Source organism: Chiloscyllium plagiosum, unplaced genomic scaffold, assembly GCF_037043375.1.
Source record: "Chiloscyllium plagiosum isolate Xiang-an unplaced genomic scaffold, Cpla_swu_hap1 HiC_scaffold_6, whole genome shotgun sequence".
In the NCBI taxonomy this organism is placed as follows: domain Eukaryota; kingdom Metazoa; phylum Chordata; class Chondrichthyes; order Orectolobiformes; family Hemiscylliidae; genus Chiloscyllium; species Chiloscyllium plagiosum.
In genome coordinates, this window is record NW_028270144.1 from 123,154,532 (window position 1) to 123,174,958 (window position 20,427).

The 20,427-nt window shown below is 45.2% G+C and overlaps 1 protein-coding gene across 4 annotated transcripts in view; it reads right to left on the reverse strand.

Moving 5' to 3' along the window:
* The window catches only part of myo7aa (myosin VIIAa), a 194,659-nt gene that overhangs the window by 28,974 nt on the left and 145,258 nt on the right, over positions 1–20,427 (reverse strand). For all 4 annotated transcript variants that reach the window (XM_087988417.1, XM_087988416.1, XM_087988418.1 and 1 more), the window contains exons 35-40: positions 17,994–18,184; positions 16,509–16,633; positions 15,781–15,938; positions 13,524–13,677; positions 4,811–4,966; positions 2,814–2,919 (exon numbers count right to left, since the gene is read on the reverse strand). In XM_087988417.1, coding sequence (XP_087844543.1) covers positions 2,814–2,919; positions 4,811–4,966; positions 13,524–13,677; positions 15,781–15,938; positions 16,509–16,633; positions 17,994–18,184 — 890 coding nt within the window. The remainder of the gene's footprint in view (positions 1–2,813; positions 2,920–4,810; positions 4,967–13,523; positions 13,678–15,780; positions 15,939–16,508; positions 16,634–17,993; positions 18,185–20,427) is intronic.

Below are 20,427 nucleotides of genomic sequence, written 5' to 3' on the forward strand. Positions count from 1 at the left end.
AATAGCCAAGGAGAACACCTTAGATGTACTTCTCTTTACTCTTTTAGGGCACATGGGCATCCCTGGCAATTTTCTGCATGTCGTGCTTGGCTATTTCAAAAGGGGTGTTAAACGTCTGTGGGGAGATGGTGGCACTGGTCTAACAATCCAGAATCACAGGCTAATGTTGAGGAAGGCTCACTGCACCTTAAACATTAAGGAGAAAGTGAGGACTGCAGATGCAGGAGATCAGAGCTGAAAATGTGTTGCTGGAAAAGCGCAGCATCCAAGGAACAGGAGAATCGACATTTCGGGCATTCCTGAAGAAGGAATGTCGATTCTCCTGTCCCTTGGATGCTACCTGACCTGCTGCGCTTTTCCAGCAACACATTTTCAACCTTAAACATTAACTCTGCTTTCTCTCCACAGATGTTACCAGGCCTGCTGAGCTTTTCCAGCCATTTCTTGTTTTGTTTCTGGGGCCATTGGGCTCAAGTCCCACCATGTAGATAGCAATTTTTTTTTTTTTTTTCAATTCTGAAATAAAAAGCTAATCTCAAACTCACCTGATTCACTAATGTCCTTCAGGGAAGGAAATCTGCTGAACTTATCCGGTCTGACCTACATGCAAAGTCACAGCAACGAATCTCAACTGCAATAAATGCTGGGCCAGCCATTGACACCCACATCCTATGAATTAATAATTTAAAAAAAGAAAATGTCTGAAGTCACATGGAGGAAAGACTGGGTGGGAATGGCAGATTTCCTTTTAAAGTTGTGGACATATAAAGGGAAGTTATACAAACACAATATAGTCAGGAAGTAAAATTCAGAGTAATAAGAGTTACGTGAAGAGAGATGGGAAAAGGTTTCTGTGGAGTATAAACACCAGTATTGAGCTGAAGGGCAGAAAAGCCAGCCTCATCATTTCATTCTCTGTCAATATTTGAGACAAATGCTCTCTCTCTGCCTGGAATTGGACAACTATTTTGAGGGTCATTCAACACAACAGTGCCAACACAAGCAAGGGTAACATGGTGGCTCAATGGTTAGCACTGCTGCCTTACAGGATCAAGGACCAGGGGTTCGATTCCAACCTCAGGCCACTGTCCGTGTGGAGTTTGCACGTTCTCCCAGTGTCTGCGTGAGTTTCCTCCCAGACTCCAAAGATGTACAGGTTAGGTGGATTGGCCATGCTAAATGCGGGTTAATCAGCCAAGATTGAATGGCCTAATTTCTGTTCCCATGTCTTACGGATAAGGTAGTGGGATGGGTGGGATGCTCTTTGGAGGGCTGTTGTGGACTTGATGGGCCAAATGATCTGCTTCCACACTGTAGGGATTTTATGATGATTCTTTACCAATTCATTTGAGATGGCATCTTAAGATTTGTAAATGAATCAGGAAAATTCTATCACTGACTATTCTGGCTTTTGGTTTAAAGCATCACATTGGGATATTGGGAAAAGTCAGAGCCCAATGGTTAACAATCCCACAAACCGACATCAGAGCAGCAACCTTTCCAAACTGAGAATAACTGGGGTTGGGTAATAAATTCTAAACTGGCCAGTGACACCCAGATCGTGTATAAGGATAAATGCCTGATTAATATTCCCTAGGAATACTGCCACAAATAAATGACCAACCATGAGGAATTACCACACAAGAATTGAGTGACAGGTGTCATAGACCCAAGCAAGAATGTCAATTAATCATGGAAGAAGAGGCAATTATGTAAATAAATAGTCAATAGAACAGGGAGACCCTGCTGGATGTACCTTTGAAGAGAAACAAGAGGTACTGTTGACCAGCTGGGAAATTGTGCACAGCAAGTTAATCTGATAAGTGAGAGTTGAGGCATTTTGGGAGATCTATTAAGGGAGGAACATCCCTTGGGTCCTACCGTTCAATGTAAGTACTGAGGAACAAAGGCACCTCTGTGTACAAATCCGTATATCCCTGAAGGTGCGAGCACATAGACAGAATGGGGAAGAAACCAAGTTGGGATGTGTGCCTTCTGTAGCCAGGACGTAGAATATAGGAGCAAGGAAGTCTTGGTTACAATTTTATAAAGCATTGGTTAGGCCTCTGATGGGTGGCGCTGGAAAAGGACAGCATGTCAGGCAGCATCGATGATTCGGGCACGATGAAGGGCTTATGCCCTGAAACGTCGACTCTCCTGCTTCTCGGATGTTGGCTGTGCTTTTCCAGCGCCACACTTTTGACTAACTCTCCATGTACAGTCCTCACTTTCTCCTCCACTGATGGAATATTACATGCAGTTCTGGTTGCCACACTGAGATGTGATTGCAGTGGAGGGGGTGCAGAGGAGATTAGATTCCCTACAGTGCGGAAACAGGCCCTTCAGCCCAACCAGTCCACACCGACCCTCCGAAGAGTAACCCACTCAGACCCATTTCCCTCTGATTAATGCATGTAACACTATGGGCTATTTAGCATGGCCAATTCACCTGACCTGCACACCTTTGGACTGTGGGAGGAAACCGGAGGACCTGGAGAAAATCCACGCAGACACGGGGAGGATGTGCAAACTCCACACTGTCGCCTGAGGCTTGAATCGAACCTGGCACCCTGGTGCTGTGAGGCTGCAGTGATTCACCAGGATGCTGTCTGGGATAGAAAGTCTCAGTTATGAGGAGACTGGATAGGCTGAGTTTGTTTTCCCTGGAGCAGGGGAGACTTGGGTGGGGGAGAGAGTGGAGGATATCTGATTGAGGTATACAAAATTATGAGGGGCACAGACAGATTCTCCACTGACATTGAAGCATTTGTCTGCAATGTAATATATTTCTTGTGAAACAGGGTGACACTTACCTCGTCTGTGTCGTCAGGGAAGTAAACTTTGTGGAAGATCTGAGTGGTTTTATGCTGAATAGCCTCCACTTCCACTAGGTGAGGTGGATATTTCCTCAATCCATTCCTGTAAATGGCCAACACGAGAGGTGGAGCAACTTGGTCAATCTCATTTATAAAGAAGGTTCTGGCATTTCTACAGCATCTCTAATGCCCTGGGCCATTATTGTGGCTTCACACCCATTGGAATACTTTAGGAACATAGAATATTACAGCGCAGTACTGGCCTGCGATGTTGCGCCGACCTGCGAAACCAATCCTACACTATTCCATTTTTCATCCATATGTTTATCCAATAACTATTTAAATGCCCTTAAAGTTGGAGAGTTGCAGGCAGGGCATTCCACATTCCTACTACTGAGTAAAGAGCTTATCTCTGACATCTATCCTTTATCTATCACCCCTCAATTTAAAGCTCTGTCCCTTTGTGCTAGCCATCACCATTCGAGGAAAAAGGCTCTCACTGTCCACCCTATCTAATCATCTGATTATATGTCTCAATTAAGTCACCTCTTAACCTTCTTTCTAACCAAAACAGTCTCAAGTCCCTCAGGCCTTCCTCATAAGACCTTCCCTCCATACCAGGCAACATCCAAGTAAATCTCCTCTGAACCCTTTCCAAAGCTTCCACATCCATAATACAGTGACCAGAATTGTACACAATACTCCAAGGGCAGCTGCACCAGAGTTTTGTAGAACTGTAGCATGACCTTGTTGCTCCGAAACTCAATTCTTCTACTGATAAAAGCTAACACACTGTATCCCTTCTTAACAGTTCTATCAACCCGGGTAGTAATTTTCAGGGATATACGTACATGGACTCGGATCTCTCTGCTCAGCTACACTACCAAGAATCTTACCATTAGCCCAGTACTCTTTATTCCTGTTACTCCTTCCAAAGTGAATCACCCCACACTTTTCCGCATTAACTCCATTTGACACCTCTCAGCCCAGCTCTGCAGCTTATCTATGTCCCTCTGTAACCTGCAACATCCTTTAGCACTGTCCACAACTCGACCAACCTTAGTGTCATCCACAAAGTTTACTAACCCATCCTTCTACGCTCTCATCCAGGTCATTTGTAAAAATGACCAACAGCAGTGGACCCAAAACAGATCCTTGCGGTACACCACTAGTAACTGAACTCCAGGATGAACAGTTCCCATCAACCGTCACTCTGTCTTCTTTAAGCTAGCCAATTTCTGATCCAAACAATTAAATCACCCTGAATCCCATGCCTTTGTATTTTGAGTATTAACGTACTATGGGGAATCTTATCAAATGCCTTACTGAAATCCATATATACCACATCAACCACTTTACCCTCATCCACCTGTTTGGTCACCATCTCAAAAGAACTCTAAGGTTTGTGAGACATGACCTACCCTTCACAAAGCCATCCCTAATTAACTTATTCCTTTCTAGATGATTATAAATCCTCTCTCTATTAACCTTTTCCAACACTTTACCCACAACAGAAGTAAGACTCACTGGTCCAAAATTACCAGCTTGTCTCTACTCCTTGTACAAAATGTAGGGATGTAGTCACTGTTATAATGAATTGAATCACTCCCACAAATGGAAATAAGATCAGAGATTATTGACTTGTTGTGACATCAATTGATGGATATATCACTGTTCATCTTCAGAATAACTCCTCGTGATCTCCGTAAGGGCTGGTGAAGGCCGCAGCCATTGTTATTCCAGAAGCTAGAGATTACCCCTCCATCTGAGAGAGTCCTGGGCCTGCACACAGGTGGCAGAGCACGAAGGAGGGATAGTTCGGGAGGTCAGCACTGGACATGGTTTCCTTTGGGGAATTTACACTACTTCGATGTTAGGACACACCCCACTCCACTGGATGCCTGTGCAATCAGAATAACGATGCTCGCAGAAAAGATTGCAGGCAGATCGAGACCGAGTGCGCCAAGTGAGGATGAGAAACAGGTCATTCTTACCGGAGTGCCTTCTGCAGCCGATGCATGCAGTCCACAGCAAGCAGGTGGCTTTTCCTCGACTGTAGAAATCTCTGGACGTGGGGCAGGAGGACGTTGCTGGGGGGAAAGAGTCCTGTACAGAGCCAGAGCAACTCCCAGCCCCTCTCTTCACTGTACCTGACCGAAAACACACACTGTGAACGCCATAAGCTGCGAGCAAAACTGAGATGACCAGCATCAAAAGGTGGAGGGAACAACAGGCAGTGGTCAGGACATCTGGCACAGTGAGGGCCAAGGCAGCTGCATAGCGCTGCTGGCATTGGACCAGTAATACAGAGGGTACAGGCTAATGCTCTGGGGGAGACATGGGTTCACATCCTCGCAGGACAGCTGGCGAAATTTAAAATCAATCTGGAATTGAAAACTAGTCTCAGTGATGGTGGCCATGACAATGGTGATTGTTGTAAAACCTCATCTGGTGCACTTTCAGGAACGAAATTTGCCATCTTTACCTGGGACTTCGATGTTGTGGCTATTACAGAGACATGGGTAGAACAGGGACAGGATTGGCTGTTGAAGGTCCCAGGGTTTAAATGTTTTAGTAGGGTCAGAGGTGGGGGTAAAAGAGGGGGAGGTGTGGCATTGCTTGTCAAAGATAGTATTACAGCTGTGGAAAGAACGATGGATGAAGACTCGCCATCTGAGGTAGTTTGGGCTGAGGTTAGGAATAGGAAAGGTGAGCTCACCCTGTTAGGAGTTTTTTACAGGCCTCCTAATAGTCCTCGAAACGTAGAAGAAAGGATTGAGAGGATGATTCAAGAGTGAAAGTAATAGGGAGGTTGTTATGAGGGACTTTCACTTTCCTGATATTGATTGGGAAAGCTATAGCTCAAGTTCGTTAGATGGGTCAGTGTTTGTCCAATGTGTGCAGGAGGGTTTCCTGACACAATATGTAGATAGGCCAACAAGAGGTGAGGCCATACTGGATTTGGTTCTGGGTAATGAACCAGGCCAGGTGTTAGAATTAGAGGTAGGTGAGCACTTTGGGGACAGTGACCACAATTTGGTGACTTTTACTCTAGTGATGGAGAGGGATAAGTGTGCACTACAGGGCAAGAGTTATAGCTGGTGGCAAGGAAATTATGATGCGGTGAGGCATGACTTAGGATGTGTGGCTTGGAAAAGTAAGCTTCAAGGCAAGGGGGTAATTGATATGTGGAGCTTGTTCAAGGAGCAACTATTGAGTGTCCTTGATAAGTATGTACCCATCAGGCAGGGAGGAAAGGGTCGTGTGAGGGAGCCGTGGTTTAATAAGGAATTGGAATCCCTTGTTAAATGGAAGAGGGCGGCCTATGTAAAGATGAGGCGTGAAGGTTCAATTGGGGCGATTGAGAGTTAAAGGTAGCCAGGAAGGACCTGAAGACAGAGCTAAGAGCAGCAAGGAAGGGACATGAAAAGGTCCTTAGTTGGTAGGATTAGGGAAAACCCTAAGGCTTTCTATAGGTATGTCAGGAATAAAAGAATGACTTGGGTAGGAATAGGTCCAGTCAAGGATAGTAGTGGGAAGTTGCGTGTGGAGGCTGAAGAGATTGGGGAGACACTGAATGAATACATTTTGTCAGTATTCAATCAGGAACAGGACATTGTTGTTAATGTGAATATGGAATCACAATTAAGTAGAATGGATGGCTTTGAGGTATGTAGGGAAGAGGTGTTGGAAATTCTGGAAAGGGTGAAAATAGATAAGTCCCCTGGGCCTGATGGCATTTATCCTAGGATTCTCTGGGAAGCAAGGGAGGAGATTGCAGAGCCATTGGCCTTGATTTTTATGTCCTCATTGTCTACAGGAGTAGTGCTAGAAGATTGGAGGCTAGCAAATGTGGTTCCCTTGTTCAAGAAGGGGAGTAGGGATAACCCTAGTAACTATAGGCCGGTGAGTCTCACTTCTGTTGTGGGCAAAGTCTTAGAGAGAATTGAAAATGTGTTGCTGGAAAAGCGCAGCAGGTCAGGCAGCATCCAGGGAACAGGAGAATCGACGTTTCGGGCATAAGCCCTTCTTCAGGAATTCTTAGAGAGAATTGTAAGGGATAGGATTTATGAACATCTGGATAGGAATAATGTGATCAAGGATAGTCAGCATGGTTTTGTGAAGGGCAGGTCGTGCCTCACAAACCTTATTGAATTCTTTGAGAAGGTGACTAAGGAGGTGGACGAGGGGAAAGCGGTAGATGTGGTGTATATGGATTTTAGTAAGGCATTTGATAAGGTTCCCCATGGTAGACTACTGCAAAAAATACGGAGGTATGGCATTGAGGGGGAGTTGGAGGTTTGGATTAGGAGTTGGCTGGCTGGAAGAAGACAGAGGGTAGTAGTTGATGGCAAAGGTTAATCTTGGAGTGCCGTCACTAGCGGTGTTCCGCAAGGATCTGTTTTGGGACCATTGCTGTTTGTCATTTTTATAAATGACCTGGAGGAGGGGTTAGAAGGTTGGGTGAGCAAGTTTGCGGATGATACGAAAGTCGGAGGAGTTGTAGACAGTGAGGAAGGATGTGGCAGGTTACAGCGGGATATAGATAAGCTGCAGAACTGGGCAGAAAGGTGGCAAATGGAGTTCAATGTAGCTAAGTGTGAGGTGATTCACTTTGGTAAGAGTAACAAAAAGATGGGGTACTGGGCTAATGGTCGGATACTTGGTAGTGTGGATGAGCAGAGGGATCTTGGTGTCCATGTACACAGATCTTTGAAAGTTGCCACACAGGTAAATAGTGCGGTGAAGAAGGCATATGGCGTACTGGCTTTTATTGGTAGAGGAATCGAGTTCCGGAGTACTGAGGTCATGTTGCAGTTGTATAAGACTCTGGTGCGGCCGCATCTGGAGTGTTGTGCGCAGTTTTGGTCGCCATATTATAGGAAGGATGTGGAGGCACTGGAACGGGTGCAGAGGAGGTTTACCAGGATGTTGCCTGGTATGGTAGAAAGATCGTATGAGGAAAGGCTGAGGCACTTGGGGTTGTTTTCATTGTAGAAAAGAAGGTTTAGGGGTGACTTGATTGAGGTGTACAAGATGATTAGGGGTTTAGATAGGGTCGACAGTGAGAATCTTTTTCCACGTATGGAGTCAGCTATTACAAGGGGGCATAGCTTTAAATTAAGGGGGGGTAGGTATAGGACAGATGTTAGGGGTAGGTTCTTTACTCAGCGAGTCGTGAGTTCATGGAATGCCCTGCCAGTAGCAGTGGTGGACTCTCCCTCATTATGGGCATTTAAGCGGGCATTGGATAGGCATATGGAGGATAGTGGGCTAGTGTAGGTTAGGTGGGCTTGGATCGGCGCAACATCGAGGGCCGAAGGGCCAGTACTGCGCTGTATTCTAAGTTCTAGATCTACATGGGACTCCAGACTCTCAGCCATGTGATTGACTCTTGATTGCCCCCTGGGAATGGCCCTAGGCAATGGAGAGTTGATTAAATTTAATCAATAGTTATGTATTATTGTATAGTTTGGAATGTGGATTCCGAAATTGAGGTTAATGGATATGGGTCAGTTCTCTAAAGGCTTTTTCTTAAAAAAAAAGATAGAAAGTCAATTTGGAACAGTGACCTTAATACATCAGTTCCAAGAAAACCTGTGACTACAGCAGGGATAAACCCATGATGTTAATGGGTAAAATGTTTAAATGCTAGGTTTACGAAAGGCAGACTTAACAAATCATGATAAACTTTAAAAAAAAACAGTAGATGCTGGAAATTCTCTGCATGTCAGGCAGGATCTGTGGAGAGAAAGAGTTAACAAGTCCAGCGACCCTTCCTCAGAAGTGATGGGCAGCTGGGAAAACATTTTATGCAGAAGATAGGGAGGTACCACTAAACGATAAGTAGCGAGAGAACAACAGTTGGACAGACAAAGGAGTGGATAACGATCAGCCTGGGAGAATGAATGGCTGCGCATGGAGACTATGAGGAGATAACAATGGGTCGTGTGTAATAGTAGATCATGTGATAACAAGGTAAAAACAATGACTGCAGATGCTGGAAACCAGATTCTGGATTAGTGGTGCTGGAAGAGCACAACAGTTCAGGCAGCATCTGAGGAGCAGCGAAATCGACGTTTTGGGCAAAAGCCCTTCATCAGGAATAAAGGCAGAGAGCCTGAAGCGTGGAGAGATAAGCTAGAGGAGGGTGGGGAGAAAGTAGCATAGGTGAGTAGGTGAGTGGGGGAGGGGAGTGGATAGGTCAGGGAGGAGAGGGTGAAGTGGATAGGTGGAAAAGGAGATAGGCAAGTAGGACAAGTCCGGACAAGTCATGGGGACAGTGCTGAGCTGGAAGTTTAGAACTAAGGTGAGGTGGGGGAAGGGGAAATGAGGAAACTGTTGAAGTCCATATTGATGCCCTGGGGTTGAAGAGTTCCGAGGCGGAAGATGAGGCGTTCTTCCTCCAGGCGTCTGGTGGTGAGGGAGCAACGGTGAAGGAGGCCCAGAACCTCCATGTCCTTGGCAGAGTGCGGGTGTCCCGGAGATGTTCCCTAAAGCACTCAGATAGGAGGCGCCCAGTCTCCCCAATGTAGAGGAGACCGCATCGGGAGCAACGGATACAATAAATGATATTAGTGGATATGCAGGTAAAACTTTGATGGATGTAGAAGGTTCCTTTAGGGCCTTGGATGGAGGTGAGGGAGGAGGTGTGGGCACAGGTTTTACAGTTCCTGCGGTGGCAGGGGAAAGTGCCAGGATGGGAGGGTGGGTTGTAGGGGGAGCATGGACCTGACCAGGTAGTCACGGAGGGAATAGTCTTTGCGGAAGGCGGAAAGGGGTGGGGAGGGAACAAGGCCTGGTGTGGTGGGGGGGGGGGGGGGGGGGGGGGGGGGGGGGGTGCACAAATGCTGCCAAACCTGCTGAGATTTTCCATCAATTCCCATCTCTGTATCACAATAATCATTTCACTTTTTAGAAGACAGAATAGCTTCTCCCACCAAAAGAATGAAATCAGTTCAGGAAAACCAAATCACTTTGGTAGAACTGTTTTACAGACTGCAAAGCTGCCAAACCAGGAGGGATTTTACCCTTTAACATGTCAGGACAGAGACCGTTTTGGCCATCACACATATAATATGCACCAAGGGATTGGAAAGCAATTAAAGTTGATTCCACCAGGCAAGAAAATGAAACTTTGGAAAATCAATTCAATAAAAATGTTAAAGTTCAGATATGAGAGACATTGAATCTTCATAATGGATGTTGTTGAGAGTTAGGTTGAAACTTTGTATTAATCTTTGCATCAAGGTCCTTCTGACTGTAATACATATTTTTTTTCTGGCATATTATGTTGATATCCTGTTGCGAAAGTACATGCTGCATCCTTGAGTGAATAGGTTTGTGACCAACCACAACGTTACATTTAACTTTTAGCAGTTGGGTATGATCAATCAAGTCAGCTTTCATTCTGGGATCTGACCTATCCAGTGTTACCTTCAGCTGGGGGCGTAACACTTGGCGGAGCTCAAAGACAAACAGGATCATTTTAACACCAAATTTAAAAAATATATATATAACCAAAACTCAATCCCCCACAGAAAACAGGTGGGACTACTTAAATTTGGGATTACAACCAGTTTGGACTGAAGGATCTGTTTCCATGCTGTATGACTCCGTGGCTCTAAGACTCGTCCTAAACCAATGAATGTTCTACCCAGTGTAAAAGCTGCAGGGGTCTCCCAATTGGCACCCTATTTAAAAACTTGGCATCCTATAAAAATCCATCCCCATGTCTCTCAGAGTTGAGTTTTAAAAAAAAGGTCCAAAGCACCTGTACATTGCCCTCTATACCTGCCTCTGAAACAGGACTGTTGTTCAAGATGATCAAATAAGGATGAACCAAATACTCCTACACTCTAACACAGTATACACCAACAATGTGGCTTCAAACACACTGTCTCCAATTTAATTAATTTACTTCACTACAACATTATGCACAAGCCTGACATTTGAAAACGATCAATGTTGGGAAGTTGAAGGGGATGTTTTTCCAGCTCTCTATGCCTACTGCCCCATTCCACTAACAAATAGTTCCTATATCAAAAGTAAGTTAACAAAAGGTCTCACTCATTTTTCCAACTCCTCACTTATTCCTTTTATGAGTATATAGAAACCATCAGATTTTGACATTTGTCGACATCAAGTCCTGTTCTCTTCTCCATTCCACTTTCATTACTCATTGAATAAAGACTTGACCTTCAGCCATTCCTGAAGAAGGGCTTTTGCTCAAAACGTCAATTTTCCTGCTCCTCAGATGCTGCCTGACCTGCTGTGCTTTTCCAGCACTACTCTGATCTAGACTCAGATTTCCAGCATCTGCAAGTCCTCACTTTTGCCTACTTTATTTAGTTTTCACTTTGTAAGGAACAATGCAAGACCATAAGAAATAAGACCACAAGACATGAGTGGAATTAAGGTCACTCGGCACATCAAGTCCTCTCTGCCATTCAATCATGGCCGATGGGCATTTCAACGCCACTTACCCGCACTCTCCCCGTATCCCCTAATTCCTTGCGAGATCAAGAATTTATCAATCTCTGCTTTGAAGACATTCAACGTCCTGGCCTCCACTCGGCTCCATGGCAATGAATTCCACAGGCCCACCACTCTTTGGGCTGAAGAAATGTCTCATTTCCATTCTAAACTGACCCCCCCCTAATTCTAAGGCTGTGCCCATAGGTCCTAGTCTCCCTGCCTGACAGAAACAATTTCCCAGTGTCCACCCTTTCTAAACCATGCATTATCTTGTAAGTTTCTATTAAATCTCCCCTCAACCTTCTAAACTCTAATGAATACAGTCCAAGGATCCACAGCTGTTGACAGCTAATTTACATGTTAAATTAGAATAATAGAACCCCTACAGTGTGAAAACAGGCCATTTGGCCCATCATGTCCACGTCAACCCTCTGAAGAATATCCCACCTTGACTCACTCCCCTGCATTTCCCATGGCTAATCCACCTCTCCATCACATCCCTGGATACTATGGGCAATTTACCATGGCTAATTCACATAGCCTGTACATCTTTGGACTATGGGAGGAAACCGGAGCAGACACGGGGAAATTGTGCAAACTCCACACACACAGTTGCCAGAGGTTGGAATCAAACTCTGGTCCCTAAAGCTGTGAGGCAGCAGTGCTAACTACTGAACCACTGTGCTGCCTTTAATTTAATGTTCAGTGCTTGCAGTATCAAGAAGGGGGAAGACAGTTTCATTTTGGAGAGTAATTTTGTGGGCTTGATGCAGACATGATTGGGGGCCTGTTTGTACATGTAGGTTTTTGGTGAGCTTTCACAACCTCAAAAAGAAGAGATGGGCTTGGTGGTTTGGTGCATGAAAAAGGGTGAAGAAAATAACTGGCTAGCAACAGGGGTACAACGTTATACAGACAGCCAAAAAAAAAATCCAGAGGTCAGTGTGTGCAGCTGTACGAGAGAGTAGATGCAGAAGGTTAAAATGTTCCAGCAAGAAATCCTGCAAAACTGATGAAAACAGTTTAGGAAATTCATGTGTTTCCTCTGAAATTAAAAGGTAACATTAAGTTCAGTTTGTTTATGGAATCCAGAGTGAGTAATTAGCTGAAGAAAAGCATCTAGTGAGTACACAGAAATACATTGAAAGAAACCAGTTACCGCTGCGTTTGCCTGGACAAGCATTAACATGGCAGCAGCACGGTGAGTCACAGTGGTTAGCACCGCTGCCTCAGTGCCAGGGACCCGGGTTCAATTCCACCCTTGGTTGACTGCCTGTGTGGAGCTTGCACATTCTCCCCATGTCTGGGTGCTCCAGGTTCCTCCCACAGCCCAAAGATGTGCAGGTCAGGTGGATTGGCCATGGGAAATGGCCCCATTGTGTTCAGGGATATTTAGGTGTGGTGGATTAGCCATGGGAAATGTAGGGTTGGGGGATGGGATGCTTTTCAGCGGGTCGGTGTGGATTTGGTGGGTCGAATGGCCTGTTTGTACACTATACGGATTCTATACTGGAACGGTAAATTCCCATTAGGTTTTGTTCCTTTTTCCCCTTCCGAGGACAAAGTAGGAAGGAAGAGTTTGAATCTTTTTTGCTGGTGTTTATAAATGAAGTCATTCCAATTTGTTTTGTATGGTGTAATACACTTCTTTTCTTGTATATTAAACATTGTGTGTATCTGGGTTAGGGCATGTCAAGACATCAGAGAAAGTGAGGACTGCAGCTTATGCCCGAAATGTCGATTCTCCTGCTCCTTGGACGCTGCCTGAGCTGCTGTGCTTTTCTAGCACCACACTCTCGAACCCGCATGTCAAGATATGTCTCACTGAGATCTGACTTATTAGTATTAATATCTATTGAAATTGTAACACTTCAATTAAGTTGAAGTCAGCTCCAACCTCCTCACAGTATCCTAATACAAAATACTCATTTAATTATCCAAAATTAAATCTGAAATTGTCTTGTCTATTGCAGAGTCAGTTTTGAACAGGCTCACATGCCCGAACACTTCATACACACGACAAGGAGCTGCCAGAGGTCAGGAGGTCCCTGACAAAGGGGCAGCACTCTGAAAGCTTGCAATTGCAAATAACCCTGGTGGACTATAACCTGACGTTTTGGCGACTCCTGATTTCATATATACAGAACTTTTATGAATCAATGTTTTATTTACAACTCAAATCAGTTATTATTTCATCCCAAACGCAGTCAGGTTAATGACTGGACTTACTTCACATGGTTATCAGTGAGTTGTTTGAGAACCTGGCAGTAAATCTCATCCTTCATCAGCTCCCCTTTCAGAGCAGCTTCAAATATTTGGTCGGTCAGCTCATTCACAGACCGCGTTCTCTTGGAGGGGTAATCGCCCATGTACTTCATGATAGGTGCTGGCTAGGAGTCAAGGCAATGACTGAGAGAACATTCATTCACCCAGTGCCTTCACAGAGAGTGACTGCACAAGGTTATCACCAGACTAATAACCCAGAGACCCACACCACCGATTCTCAGAGACCAATTCTCACTCCTCCCCCCACACACACACATGGGGTGAGACGGTGGCTCAGTGGTTAGCACTGCTGCCCCACAACACCCAGGTTTGATTCCAGCCTCGGGCGACTGTCTGTGTGGAGTTTGCACGTTCTCCTAGTGTCTGCATGGGTTTCCTCCGGTTTCCTCCCACAGTTCAAAGATGTGCAGGTAAGGGTGGATTGGCTATGCTAAATTGCCCATAGTCTTCAGGGGCGTGTAGGCTAGGTGCATTAATCAGGGGAAATGTAGAGAATAGGGTAGGGGAATGGGTCTGGGTGGGTTACTATTCACATGATCAGTGTGGACTTGTTGGGTTGAACGACCTGTTTCCACACTGTAGGGGATTCTAATGTCTATAGCGCTCAGAAAAGGAGGGCCATCAGTTTGCCTGGGATAACGTAACCATCTTGGGACGTGCTGACCAAAGACACACATGGGAATTTCTCGAGGCCTGGTTCTCAAACCAGAACGCTATGAACAGACAGAGAAATGGACCCTAGATACAAGCAGAACTGGAAATGCCACAAACCACCATTACAGACCAGGTACAGATAAATAATAAGCAGAGTACTACAACAACTTCATAGGAAGGTGCATGGAGGATGTTACGTAGTAGGATGATGACATATCTGCACACAAACCAACCAGCTCAGCAGGCAAACCACATTACAGCTCTGGGGAAATGGGTTCAAATCCCACCAGGGTGTCATAGAATTTAAGCTCTAGGGATGACATTGGAATTGAAAGTCATTTTCCATGATGGCAACTATCATGGAAACCCATCTTCCTCATTAATGACCTTCAGGGAAGGAAGTCTACCATCCTTAACCAGTGTGGCTGACATACGAGACTCCAGATCCACAGTAACTAGGCCTTTGAAATGGCCAAATTGCATTCTGACAGCCCAGATACAGAAGCAGCCCATGTCCAAATGCAGCAAGTGCTGAACAATATCCAGGCTTGGACTGACAAGTGGCAAGTGATATGGGCATCACTGTGGGCGGCACGGTAGCACAGTGGTTAGCACTGCTGCCTCACAGTACCAAGGTCCCAGATTCGATTCCAGCCTCGGGTGACTGTCTGTGTGGAGTTTGCACATTCTCTCTGCGTCTGCGTGGGTTTCCTCCAGGTGCTCTGGTTTCCTCCCACAGTCCAAAGGTGCGAGTCAGGTAACTTGGCCATGCTAAATTGCCCTTGGTGTTAGGTGCATTAATTAGAGGGAAATGGGTTTGGTGGGTTACTCTTCGGAGGGTCAGTGTGGACTGGTCGGCCCGAAGGGCCTGTTTCCATACTGTAGGGAATCTAATCTAAATCAAAATGCCAGGCACTGATCATCACCAATAAGAAGCAATCAAACTATTACCCCCTGATATTAAATTACCAAGTAATATTACCATCACTGAGTCCCCATCATCAATATTTTGGGGGTTGCCATTGGCCAGAATAAATACAGTGGCCATAGGAGCAGGTCAGAGGCTAGGAATATTGAAGCAAGTAACTCTCCAAAACCTGTCCACCATCTACAAGGCACAAAGTCAGGAGTATGATGGAATACTCCCCACTTGCCTGGATTGGCACCAAAAGTGACAAACATCCGCCCCTCTACCACTGACACTCCGTACACACTGCTGCTATATACTAGATGCACTGCAGAAATTCACCCCCCTCCACAACAGCACCTTCCTATGACTATCATTTTGAGGAACATTCTAGTAAATTTCTTTCACATTCACACCAAGGTCCTCCTGTCCTTCCCAAATGCCCAGAAATTGACTGGCACTGAATTCATATCAGTAGACTCTGAACTCAATCAACACTCCAAAAGGAACAACACTGCAAAAGCTAGCGGTTCTAAATAAACCTGTTGGACTATAGCCTAGCGTTGAGAGACTTGGAAACTTGTGTAAGACTGCTTGACATGGTTGGAAGCCAGATCTCTGGGAAATGAAAAAGGATATCAGTGAATGCAAGGCAAGCTTCTTGTGATAACTCCTCATTACTCAGCAGCTTCTTCAATAGAGGCTGTTTCATCGGCTCTCTGGTACAGGACCACATCTTGTCTTTCCCACGATTCTTTGTGATCATCACTCGACTTAGTGTGTGCTTTGGAGGTGGCCTAGAATTTTGAAAACAATAGAAGGGTAAAGGGTTACAAAGGCATCTACTTGAAAATGATACAAAACATCAGTGTAAAACCGCACCAATTCCTTTCTCTTGGTGGAGAATGTTCCAGAATGGTTCCTGGGATGGCAGGATTGTCCTTTGGGGAGAGATTAAGGAAATTGGGTCTGTATCCTGTGGAATTGAGAAGAATGAGATTCTGTCTCCTAGACACTCAAAATTCCTTAAGGGAGAGGCAGATCAGGAAGGATGTTATCTCTGGCAGTAGAGTCCGGAACCAGGGAAATTAATCTAGGAGTAAAAGACAAGCCATTAAAGGACAGAGGTGATGAGGAATTTCTTCACACAAATGGTGAGGAATCGTCAGAATTCATTGCCCCGGATGACTGTGGAAGCTCAGTCATTGAGCATGCTCAGAGACTGATGGATTTCTAGACAGTGATGACATCAAGGGACACAGAGATAATGGAAGAATATGGTGTTGAGGTAGATGTTCAGCCATCATCTAGATGAGTGGACCAGGCCTGAGGGGCTGAATGGCCTACTCCTTCCCCTATATTCCTACCTGAAGTAGTCATATGAGAACTCTTCCAGTGTGTAAGGCTTAACCTTCTCCTCCAACTCTGATATGGACAACTGGGAGGTCCTGATGGCTTCCTGTCGCTGGCCTGGCGTCATGGTAACCAAGCACTGGAATGAGAGAGAGTGGAAGACATATGGGGTGGTTCTGTGCACATCCATGCACTCTAACATAACCATTGCCCAAGCATGATTTGGAGATGCCAGTGTTGGACTGGGGTGTACAAAGTTAAAAATCACACAACACCAGGTTATAGTCCAACAGGTTTAATTAGAAGTACACTAGCTTTCGGAGCGACGCTCCTTCATCAGGTGATTGTGGAGGGCTCGATCGTAACAGAATTTATAGCAAAAATTTGCAGTGTGATGTAACACTGCAAATTTTTGCTATAAATTCTGTGTTACGATCGAGCCCTCCACAATCACCTGATGAAGGAGCGTCGCTCCGAAAGCTAGTGTACTTCTAATTAAACCTGTTGTACTATAACCTGGTGTTGTGTGATTTTTAACATTGCCCAAGCAGAGGGACTGGACAACCATATACTCACACATCGAATTGGCGAGCTCTGCCCAATTTACATCGCATACCTTCCACCACGTTTACCCATTAAATGATCTCCGAAGTATGTTTTATATATGGAAATAAATGGTAAGAGCCCAAGTATTAGCTTATCTTCTGTATCAGAGTTTACGTATTCAAATCTCACACCGGAGCGGAGTCCCACAGCCAGACTGACACTGACACACACATACCCACCCACCCCTGTACTGCCTCATTTAGAGAGAGTACCATATTTTCAAATACTGCCCCAAGTTTAGCTGTTGCTGTGGACAGCTCAGATATTCTGCAACCTCCGAACAGGGTTCCCTAATGCATTCCTGCCTCAAGCGGCAAAAATAGATCAATGATTATTCAGTATCACTAAAACCGAGAGACATTCTGCAAAAACGCTCTGCTTTGTACTCATCCGGACACATGCAAGAATGCCAAATTTCAAAGGGAGCAACAATTTATACTCCACAAGAAAAGGCTATTGATTGGTTGGTAAATCAAAACTGACCAGTTGAGGCAGTGACACGGAGAAGGCGTCGAGGAATTATTGTTGCTCGGCAACAGATCAGCCAACCAACCAATCAGTACCCTATTCATATGCAGCATGAATCGATGATCCTTTAAAACTTTGGCATTCTTTTACATGCCCTGACAAGCCCAAGACAAAACAATCTTGGACAGTACGTCTCTTTTCTTAGTAATACTGAAGAACAATTCATTCAATCCAATTGCTGTTTGCAGGATCTCTATCCACTAATTGATTGTGCACCTTTATCTACCCAGCAGCGAATGCACTTGAAAATTAATTCATGTGAGGCAAAGTACTTTGGAATATTCAATAGGTGCTATTGATAAATGCAGGCCCATCCATTGGCATCTCGGACTGAGGCAACAGATTACAACAACAAAACCACTCACCACAATCTCAGCTGGTGGCTTGGTGACAGTAGGCAACACGTAGACGCAGTCAGTGGGGAAGTCACCTTTCTGCTTGGTCCTTTCGTTCATTCCATGACCCCAGCCGCAGGTCATCACTTGCTCCCCAGTGTCATGGTCCAGAAGGATCAGGTCTCCCTTTTGAAAGCTGAGGAATGTCAAATCATCGCCAACTGCATAAAGAGCAGACCCATAAACGTCGCAGTTAGCCAGAACTGGTGTAGCTCTGGACGACTGCCGAACATTGCCAATCTCTCTGCTGGGAAATGTGAAGCAGCTGGGTGGTATGGAAAATGGTGGAGGGACGGCTATACTTAATTAAGGAGTGATCGATGCCATTCGTTTTGTAATGGATACAGGCCTTTCTTGACTAAAAGGGGGTCGATCTGCAGAGCAGCGACTATCTATCTAGTTCAGAAGGAACAGATTCCTGGGGGCTGTATAATTCATCCCTGGTTCATTGGTTTCAAAGGGCCAGGATGCAGACATGGAGCAGAATTTTGAAACAATTCTGAGGACGTTGGGGTTGGCTGCAGATGAATCCCAACCTTCCCCACTGGCACATCCCATTTCAGAGGCATCTTTAAAGTGGTCAGTTTGGAGTCAAAGCATCTACATGGTGTGGAAGTCAGCTAATCAAAGTCTCTCATTGATGAGAGCTTCCCATTTGGCATGTAGCACCTCCATGTGGTAGCCAGAGTAAGGTCAGTGAGAGAAGGTGGCCTCCCAGCAGATCAGGAAAGCCATTGTTTCTCCAACCCCAGCCCTCAACATCCTCCCTGTAACATGTTAGCCTTCCTGTGTGAAAATGCCCAACTGCCATTAATTGCCCAATTCAACAGAAATTGGGTCCCTGCCATTTGAGGCTGTCGGACGATTTCAACACAAACATCCTGCTCCAACTAATTCCAGGCTTTTTAATTTTTAAAAAATTCATTCACGGGAGAAGGTTGTCACCAGCTAGGCAGCATTTATTGCCCAGAGGCAAGTTAAGAGTCAACCAAATTGCTGTGGGTCTGGAGTCACAAGAAGGCGAGACCAGATAACGATGGCAGTTTCCTTCCCTAAAGGGCATTAGTGAATCAGGTGAGGTTCTTTTTCAATAATTGATTTGTAATCATCAGAGAGATGTACCGCATGGAAACAGACCCTTCAGTCCAACTCGTCCATGCTAACAGGTACCCCAACCTAATCTAGTCCCATATCCCTCAAAACCCTTCCTATTCATATACCCATCCAAATGCCTTTTAAATGCTGCAATTGTACCACCTCCACCACTTCCTCTGGCAGCTCATTCCATACACGTACCACCCTCTGCATGAAAAGGTTGTCCCTTGGATCCCTTTTATATTTTTCCCCTCTCATGTTAAACCTATTCCCTCTAGTTCTGGACTACCCCATCCCAGGGAAAATACCTGGTCTATTTTCCCTATCCATCCCCCTCATGATTTGATAAACTTCTACTCCCTATTACTGGACAATTCCAGAGCTTTTTTTTTTTTAAAAAATTGAATTCACATTCCACTACCTACCATGGCAGAATTAGCACCCGAGTCCTCTGAATATTGTCAGAGTCTCTGGATTATTAGTCCAGTGACAATACCACATGACCATCGCCTCTCCTCTGCATTCTTGCGTAAAATATGGGTGACACCGGAAAAGCCACTTAATCAGCCATCCCGAAGTTCCCTTGGACCGAGAGGCTTGATCAGCCAGTGCGGAGGGCAGTTAAGAGTCGACCACATTGCTAATGGGCCTGGAGTCACATGTAGGATGGCAGATTTTCTTCCCTAAATAAGGACAATAACAAACCAGTTGTGTTTTTAAAATGACCATCAAGAACATGTCTTGGTCATACCGAGCCTAGATCCATGAATTGGATTCCATTTCCACAAGCTGCCAGGGTGGGATTAGAATTGGAATTAGAATTAGAATTCCTACCATGTGGAAACAGGCCCTTCGGCCCAAGTCCACACAGGACATTGGTTAGGCCACTGTTGGAATATTGTGTGCAATTCTGGTCTCCTTTGTATCAGAAAGATGTTGTGAACTTGAAAGGGGTCAGAAAAGATTTACAAGGAGGTTACTGGGGTTGGAGGATTTGAGCTATAGGGAGAGGCTGAACAGGCTGGGGCTGTTTTCCCTGGAGCGTCAGAAACTGAGGGGTGACCTTATAGAGGTTTACAAAATTATGAGGGGCATGGATTGAGTAAATAGGCAAAGTCTTTTCCCTGGGGTCAGGGAGTCCAGAACTAGAGGGCATAGGTTTAGGGTGAGGGGGGAAAGATATAAAAGAGACCTAAGGGGCAACTTTTTCACGCAGAGGGTGGTACGTGTATGGAATGAGCTGCCCGAGGATGTGGTGGAGACTGGTACAATTGCAACATTTAAGAGGCATTTGGATGGGTATATGAAT